The sequence below is a fragment of the Magnolia sinica genome, chromosome 4 (genome assembly GCF_029962835.1).
Source record: "Magnolia sinica isolate HGM2019 chromosome 4, MsV1, whole genome shotgun sequence".
Taxonomy (NCBI): Eukaryota; Viridiplantae; Streptophyta; class Magnoliopsida; order Magnoliales; family Magnoliaceae; genus Magnolia; species Magnolia sinica.
Genome location: NC_080576.1, coordinates 62,717,536 through 62,726,868, shown reverse-complemented (window position 1 = coordinate 62,726,868; position 9,333 = coordinate 62,717,536). Strand labels below are relative to the sequence as shown.

The following is a 9,333-nucleotide window of genomic DNA, read 5'->3' as shown; positions in this document are numbered from 1 at the left end:
CTAGGGCCTCAAACCCATAAGCCCAACCCAGCTTTGGGCCAAGCTTGGGCGTCAAATACATGACCTACTAAATAATTAGGCTAGTCTTGAACTCAAAAAGTTATTTTAGCCAACCTGGTTTTTCCTGCCCAACTTCATACGTACATATGTTATATACCCTACAAATATGTCATTCCAATCCTCTGGCTTCGATTTTTTTATAATCTTTTTTCTCCGTGCATGTGTGACCTACTCGATCATCCTATTGTTTGGGAACATCCGAGTGGAAAATAAAGACTATCAATTTCCACGCTGAGCGGGGGGATAGGAGTTTGAGTCGACTCAGATTGAGGACGATCTAGTCGGATACCACAACTCACCCCAAACATGCTATGAGCTGTGCAAGTGCAAGTGCCGACTTAAAAGCAGGGCAAGTCAATCCAAGTCTTCCCCAACAATGGTCATTCAACAGAGCCTTAGCGTGGCCATTTCAGAACCCAACTGGGATCCCACTAGAGAGACAAGACCGAATTGAGACCCACTAGATAGACGATGACGGTATACAATGGACGCATCCCCCTTCACCTACGCTTAAGCTTCACGTGCAACACATTTTGAACCGAATATGAAGACAAGAGAGCCAGCCTACAAGCCCAGACAAATTTCCATTGCAATTTGAAGACAGCTGTAAGATGAGAAAGCAGATTCCCACCTAAGGTGGTGGGAACCGTCCCGATGATGATGGCAGGTCACAGGCCTAACTAGGTTTGCAACCTTTTCCAAATGTAGCTGCATTCCGTAATCCATCCATCCAAGGTATAAAAGTATAGTCCAAAACAGGGAACCAGAATACAACAGACGACATGGTGTGTGCGTGTGTCCTGATATGGCATAAAACAGGGTGACGCAGGATCCATCAGCCCAATATCAAACCTTGCTTCCATCCCATAAAATAAAATAAAAAAATTTAAAATAAACAATAAAAACCAAAATTAAAATTAAAAACAAAAACTTAAAATGCAAACACTCTTGGATCAGGCATATATCTCTATCATCCCTTCTTCCTTGTGAGGCAAACTGGATAAACGAGGTTGAAGAAAGATGCAAACCATGGTGGCCCCACATAAACCTTTTCTTGACATCCCTTTCACATTATTTCCCTCTGGTGTGGCCCACCAAGTCATATATCTGGCTGACTAACCACGAGGTTCGAAGTGGATGTCAAACAGATAAAATGGTCAGGCCTCGGACACGTCAAACAGTTAGAGACTCATTCCGGTCCCTCACCATATCTCCCATTGTGAGCTCTACCAAAAACTCATCACGTCAAACTGATTGACCGAGAGGAATGGGATCAAGGGTGAGTGAAATACCAAACTAGCATAATCAAAATGGACTGTACATTTCCCCAGTCATTGATTGAAATGGATAGAATCATCTGAAAGCACATTACACACATTCGGGAGAATCATCTTCATTTTCCTGAGATTATCCACGTAAGAACTCTATTACACTCTACTAACCACTCAAAAGCCCCACTACCTTTGAAGGCACTCCATAGCCCCAAACATGGGCCGCCAGGCTTACATGCCTACATTAATATCGCCTCCCTCCAAACTCCTATAAAGGGATCTGACCAAAAACTTTCCGGACTTCTTTCTACTACAAAGAATCTGAATCTGATAACACTGGCCTCACATGGGCAAGAAGCGACAGCAATCTGGTCCCTCGCCCTCTTCATCGGCTAAATCCCTCCTGCAAGGCAGAGCCCAAATCACCTCATCACCTACTACCGAGAAGCAGGAAGCCAATCAACAGGAAAGCCTCCCCCAGTGACTCATCCCCCGCCTAAATATCATCCCAAAACTTGATCCTCGAATAGTCCAGATGGATGGATTATTATCCTAACCATCAATCATAGGATCATCCAATCAAAGTAATGGTTAGAGGATACACGATCGAAGGTGGGACAACATGATAGACAAACCTGGTCATTGGTGAGATCTTACCTAGCATAATGAATATTTACACCCATTCTCTTAGTCACTAATCAAAGTGATTTATCACTTTCGGGAGGTACAGGCCATCAAAGGTTGGCCCTCTCATGAGGGACCTTTTCAAGCATTATAAATATGTACTCCATATGGACAACCACATCAAACCATCAGATGGTTCGGCAATCTAAGGTGGGCCCCCTACATGATAGGCAATCTGGTTAAATCATTAGACTTCTTCAAGCATAATCAATATGGACAATCTAATTTCTTACATTGATAAATGGTTAGCATCATCACAGAAAACAGGAGGTGCATGGAACCCAGAATGATACAAACCAATCAAAAGAAAAATCTTTCCTAGAAGCTCCCATACAATAAGATAAAATCTATCAATAATTGAAAACTTGTTTTAATAGGGATTTCTAGTTCCTTTCATCAGTACCCCTCACCGATCATATGAGCTACAAATCAAGAACCCAACATGCATTCATGACGAGCTAGGCCCATCTAACCCATCAACATGACCCATTGATAGATATAACAAGTAGGGTGTGTGGAGCGTGCTTCTCCACAGATCTTTGATGCAAGTTATGTGCTTATTAAGCTAAACACTGCAACACTTGGTAACAACTTACAAACACCATAACTTACCATTACTACCTAACCAAAAAAAGGGGGGGTTAAGATTTCAAGCTTTCTTAAATCACCACAAAATTCACGTCTACTACTCTCTCAGTGCTTCATCGTTTTAGGATATAAAAATGCAATCCAAAGAGAAAAGGGAAACTGAAAACCAAACCAAAGTGCAAAAAAGCAGCTAACAAAAATTCAAAGCAGAGGAAAGGAACTAAATGCAGAGAGAAAGGCGAGAGTATCACTGGCTCACACCAAGCCACTTGGAGAAGTTCTCAAACTCAGTGTAGTCACTATCAGAAATCATCGTTTGATACCATGCTTTCCCAGCAGATTTGATAGCTGCTGCCTCGGCCTGCAGGAAACCACATCTAATGTCAACACCAAATACCTCGCTCAAGCCATTTATATGCTAAGTGTGGCATATCAGATATATGGATAATATATTTAAAAAAATAATAATAATAATGTTTAAAAAAAAAAAAAAAAAAACCATATTTCACATGCTTTCATTTTCAGACTACAGCCATTATAAATAATGAGCATAGCATTCATTTTTAGAGCTTTGTTAGTTTTCCAAATACTGCTCACAGATTTTCTTGGGAAAAATATACAACATGTACATAAGTGGGTACTACTAAACTCATGAAAATAATAAATAAACAAGAAAAATCCACATCAATATCAAAATAGCCGAATAACAACCAAAAGAGTACTACTTCCACAATTCACAGAAGAGAGCATTTACTTTCAATGGATTTCTTTGAGAATCCAAGGCCAAGAATTAGTGTCCCATTCCGGATGTACATAAACATGCCTATTATTAGCATGATTCCTTTACGCCAGCAACAACAACAAAGAAGATCATCAAAGAGCTACTTATCATCATCATCATCATCATCATCATCAACCATCCCACCAAATTACATCAGCAACAAATACAAGGAAAATCATTAAAGAGGTACTCATCATCATCATCCCACCAAGAAGCTCTACCGGCTGATCCAGTCTGATTCCGCTTCAAGCACAGGACTACCAAGCATGAATCAAGAAACTTGTGACCTGTGACTGTACCTGGCCAGATAGTTTAATCAACATGGAATTGATTTCAAGATTCATCCAAGTGTTCCCTGAATTGCATGCTTTCTCCTCTTTTTTTTCATTTTTTCCCTTTCTGATGAATAATAGAGATTTTATTTAAGTAGCTCTACGAAAAGCAAGCCTACAAAGCTAAGAAACAAGAAATGTGTAGCCAAAAAGCAACTCCTCACAGCTCTTCCCAGCAAAAGGAACTGGCTACCACATTAAACTCTGCTGGAATGAAGTGCATAATTGAATCTAAGGGTCTGCTTTGGAAGAAGTTCCTCAAACAACAAACCTTCTGGGTATGATCTTAGATGACACAGGTTCCAATATAGACTCAGCATGGACAAAGATCGTCTTCATTCTTGGAGAGGGTGCCAAGTCACCACTAATACCTGGGACTTTTAAACCGGAGATTCATCTGAGTGAACTTTAGCAAGTCAAGCCTTGATTTTGGGAACATAAAAAGTCAACATTAGAATTACTGCTGACGTCCTAAGCAATCAGTCGTAACTCCTTGGCAATAAAGATGAACATCCAACCATGGCAATATGTAAACACAGCCTGGTAGTTGTGGTGTTGGACAGTGGGCTCATGACTTTCCTTCTTGGGCAGCTATTTCCTAGACTTCATTTTTTTATCATATATTTTGTTTCTTTAATAAAATGAATCTATCACATGGTATGAACAAAGGGTGCAATATGTTGGGGAAAAATAGGTAGGAACATTTTTATTTTGTTTTAAATGGTAACTGATTTTCTTCTTGTCATGGACAGAGCCAGGACAGCTATTATCATAGAAAGAAAAAGAATAGGACCATCATTTGACCCATGATGCTTATCTCTACTACATATACACAAGTGGTTTTTGAAGATTTTACACATGCAATTAGTAATAGAAATCAGCATAACCTTTGATTTTAAAAGAAAAAAGGGGTGTGTGTTTTCCTTCAACCAGGGGCAGTTTTCTGCTTTCAAGATTTTCGTGCGAGTAGGCCACAACATAGTAAACAGCGGTAATGGGACGCCCACAATCGATGCCATTTGGGACGTCGCTCTCTCTAGCTAGCACCTTTCCGTCACTTTTTCCATCTCTCATCTCTGTGTTGCATGTGCCGTACTAACTAGTTATCTATAACTCGATGTTGTTATTATCAATAATGTTAATAGATTTTTTTATGACGACATGGTGTCCCCACCCCTTTTTTAAGGCGAGACTATTTCCTACAGATGCACGCAACCACCACAAACCATGTGCATCGGGTAAATCACAAGGAGGGGAATCTAACTTACGTCTATGGGGAGCAAACCCATGACACTAGCCATTCACCAAAGGAAATTACAAAAGGGCACTCCACTAAAAAAACACCAATCTAGAAGAAGCTATAGATTATCATCATTGTTCCGATATTCCACTCTATCAAGGACCATATCCTCAGTAAAGCCATAAGTAATCCAATCTTTTACTACATCAACTGGCATTTCTTTTACGCCTTCCCCATACCCTTTTACAACATTCAACTTGAACCAACTCACTCCTTGGGCTCCTACTATAAATTGCCAAGCCATCAAAAGTTTACTTTCCCACATCTTTTTACCCATTGGTGTTGCATTAAGTTTTTGGGTCAGCAACATGAATGTTGATCCGATATTCGACTCTATCGAGGACCATATCCTCGGTAAAGCCATTAAGTAATCAAATCTTTTACTAAATCCATGCACATTCTTTTGTGCCTTACCCATTCCCTTTCAGAGCCATAAACTTGAACCAACTAACTCCTCCTTGGTCTCCAAGGCACATGACCAAACCATTTGAAGTGTACTTCCCCTCATCTTATTAACCATTGGTGTTACATTGAGTTCCCTCGAATATATTCATTTCTAAATATACCCTTCATCGTCTTGCCACTCATCCATCTCAACATCCTCACTCCTTGATCTCTATGCACACGGCCAAACCGTTTGAAGTTTACTTCCCTTCATCTTATTAACCATTGGTGTTACATTGAGTTCCCTCGAATACCTTCATTTCTAAATATATCCTTCATCATCTTGCCACTCATCCATCTCAAAATCCTCATTTCAGCTCCACCCATCCTAGGAACCTGTTGTTCCTTAGAGTGCCCAACATTTTGTCCCGTAGAGCATGGCTAGTCTTACACTATCTTATAAAATCTCACCTTCGGTTTGATTGGTATGCAGCGATTACATAAAACTCCAAAGGAACATCTTCATCCACCCAACTCTAAACCTATGAGCAACATCCATCTCAATCTCTTCACTTTCATGATTTTTTTTGGATGACGTCAGGGTGTCCCCGCCCCATTTTGAGACAAAACTATTCCCTACGGATGCACGCAATCACCAGCACAGCACGTGCTCCCAAGGAGGAGAGTAGAACTCACGTCTATGGGGAGTACAGCCGCAACGTTTGCCATCTTAACTAAATCCCCGTTTCCTATTATTGCCAAAATTTGCATTCCATATGCTCGAGTTTTGTAGACTGATTTTTAAAACTTCAGATTCAAAAAATCCCTCCATAGTTTTAGCTTTGTGTTGACCCCTCCCTCATCTCACCAATCAAACTATGGAAGATGATATACACTATATTTGGCACTTTTGAGCAAGGTGCCTAGCCTGAGCTGTGAGATAAATTCTACTTGAAGTATAAAAGCACCAACAATCAACACAGATGACACTCTTCACACAAAAACAAAGAATACTCACCACCCTAGAAGGAATTAGAACTGGTGCGTGGTTTTTTCTCCATTATGAATAAAGCACAAAAGCTATATATAAAAAAGCAGGATACAAGAAGCATGTGAACTGCTAACAATTGCAAAAACTAGGTGTAATTAAATCTGCATGCGCCTATATATAATCGAGAAATGGCAATTGCAAAAGCCCTTGTTTTTATGCCTTCATCCATATATAGATATTGTAATGGTTGGTTGCCAAAGGAATTTTATATATATATATATATATATATATATATATATATATATATATATATATATATATATTAAAATTAAAAATTTTTAAAAAAAAAAAAAAAACACGGAGGCATAAATGTCAACTCTCTAAATGCATATACATCACGAATCAGTAGACAAGACTGCCAACAATGGTAAAAGCAAATAACATCATTTGATGTGCATGCCTCCATCACAGTCAGTCCTATAATGAGAGTGGCATTAAACCTCGAACTCAAAAGGGTTAATCATATAATGCACACTACCCCAACTAAAACAAAATAATTTCACAAGCTTTGTAAAAGCCAATAACATCATTCAACATGCATGCATTCATCACAGATAATCCCATAACATGAGCAATATTAACAAATCCTTCAACTCATATAATGCACATTACCCATCTAAAACAAAACAACTTCAAAAAACTTGCCAAATAAAAGGATCTAATTTAGTGGCACCTACGGGAGAGAAAAATGTAATGCAACAACAAATTCAATTCCATCGCATGCATATAGGCATACAAATACATACGGTATATGATCACAAGGCACTGATACCACCAATGCAGTGATATCAGGGTCCATCAGGACAGTTGAACATTCCAACCACAGGGTTTGGACTGTCCATTAGATCAAGCATACATATTCATGGACTATCATGAAAACATCACACCTATTGGACCATTCTATAATTTATAGAAAAGAAAGATGCAATCAACAATTTGATTTGTATACTCAATTGGCTCCATAATGGATCGCTTATGGTTCTAAATCACCACTTTTATCAGGTCATTTTAACCATCCATCAATAGTTTGAAAATGAACAGCTATGAAAAAAGACCATTTTACATATGGATTTGATCAAGTGATCTGATATTTTCATCTCGTGGCCCATGAAATGTGTATGCTGGACCTAGTGGACAGATCAGAATTTGTGAGCATGGTATCCAAGTGTCCTTGAAACAACCACACAGGATCATTTCCCTATATATATTTACACATCCACAAATGCCTATAGCTGCACTTGAACATACAAAGCTAATAACACAAAAATCCTAACCATGAGAAAGTATTATCAAGATTCAACGGGCTATAAGAAAATGCTGCAGTCCTAATACCCATCTAGGATCTAAGTGCATGGGTTAGGGCAAACCTTGGGCAGTTGCTTCCTCTTCTTATCGAGCTTCTCCTTCTTGGCCTTCACGCGCTGGGCCTCGGCCAGAAGGGCCATCCTCCGCGCAGTTTTCGCATATGGGTTGAGCTTCAGGAGCACATTCAAGTTCGTCAGAGGGTTCTTCTTGAGTGGGGGCCTCTTGACATCCTTCTTGATTGGCCGCACCACTGACTGGACCTCATCCGAATTGATAATCCTCGAAAGATCAGCATTCACCATCTTGGACCGCGGTAGAATGTAGCCCTTCTTCTTATCAGACATCTTCTCGAACGACCCATAGACCAAATCCAGCTTCTCAAAGGCGGATCTGGTCCATACGATGAATCGGCCAAGGTGACCACCGGGAGCAAGCTTGAGGAGATTGAGGCGATCGACGTGGGCAACGTCAACGCCCGGGATGTTGCGGAAGGCCTTGACAAGCTTGGATCCCTCAGTTCCATAGACGATGAGGGGACCCCTGCGAGAGACGTAGCGACGGTTCCTCATCTTGCCCTTGCCAGCACGGATGGAGTGGCTGTCCTTGGCCTTTTCGGTGTCAGGGAAAGCACCGACCTGCTTGAGGATCTTGATGGCGGCAGAGGTCTTCTCAACGCCCTCAACCGAGTCGCCAACAACAAGTGGGATCTCAGGGGCGGATTCAATGCGGTGGCCGCGGGCGAGAACAAGAGACGGGACGGCAGATGCAGCCAGGGCGGAGACGACAGCGAACCGCTTCTGGTTGACGTTGATCTTGCGGTGCCAGCGGCGCCATGTCTTGGTGGGGGCGAACATCCGGCCGCCACGGCACATGTTGCCGAAGGCTCCCTGGCCAGCTCGGTGGGTCCCACCGCCAGGGACACGGGGGATACGTGAGACGGCACGACCGGTGCCCCAGGACTCGGCGGAGGTCTGGTGACCGGCTCGCTTGCTGACGGCGTAGGGCTGACGGTGGTTCTTGGAAATATTGGAGTGGACGAAGCTGACGACGTCGGGGCGAATGGTAGCCGTCATAACGGCCGGGAGAGGGACGGAGGAATTGGGGCCGTCCGTTGCCATGTCCCCTTCTAGGGTCTGGACAGTCACCAGAGGCCTTACAGCTGCCACTGCCGATGAAGAAGTTGCCGCCATCTCTCTCTCTCCCCTCTCTCTCTCTCTCTCTGGGTTTGGAAGTGCCGCAAGTAGCTAAGTTAGGGTTTTGCGGGTGGCGTGGATTTTATGTAGTTATGTCAGATGTCACGTGAAAGTCACGTGAGCACTTAAATGTTACCGTGCCCTTTGCGTAAAGCATAATAGATGAATCTGGACCGTCCATTGGTTTCAGCATACATTTCGTTTTGAAAATCTAACTGCTCAGATGATCTCATCCACCCATATTTTGGCCTTGTTTGCACAGCCATCCGTTGAGCCATGGTTGGGATGGTTGGGATTCTCCGGTAGAAAGGCTTCTTTGGAATGGCTAGCAATACACCATGGGCCCACAAATTCAGGGGAACTATTTTGCCAATAGTGATTCTA

The 9,333-nt window shown here is 41.8% G+C and overlaps 1 protein-coding gene across 1 annotated transcript; it reads right to left on the bottom strand.

Moving 5' to 3' along the window:
• Nucleotides 1-2,656: 2,656 nt before the first annotated feature.
• On the bottom strand, nucleotides 2,657-9,018 carry LOC131243164 (large ribosomal subunit protein uL4-like). The gene is made up of 2 exons (XM_058242311.1): nucleotides 7,819-9,018; nucleotides 2,657-2,964 (listed from the first exon to the last, which is right to left on the bottom strand). Exons 1-2 carry the CDS (start codon nucleotides 8,944-8,946, stop codon nucleotides 2,851-2,853), a joined length of 1,242 nt encoding a protein of 413 aa, XP_058098294.1. The 5' UTR covers nucleotides 8,947-9,018; the 3' UTR covers nucleotides 2,657-2,850.
• Nucleotides 9,019-9,333: the final 315 nt, after the last annotated feature.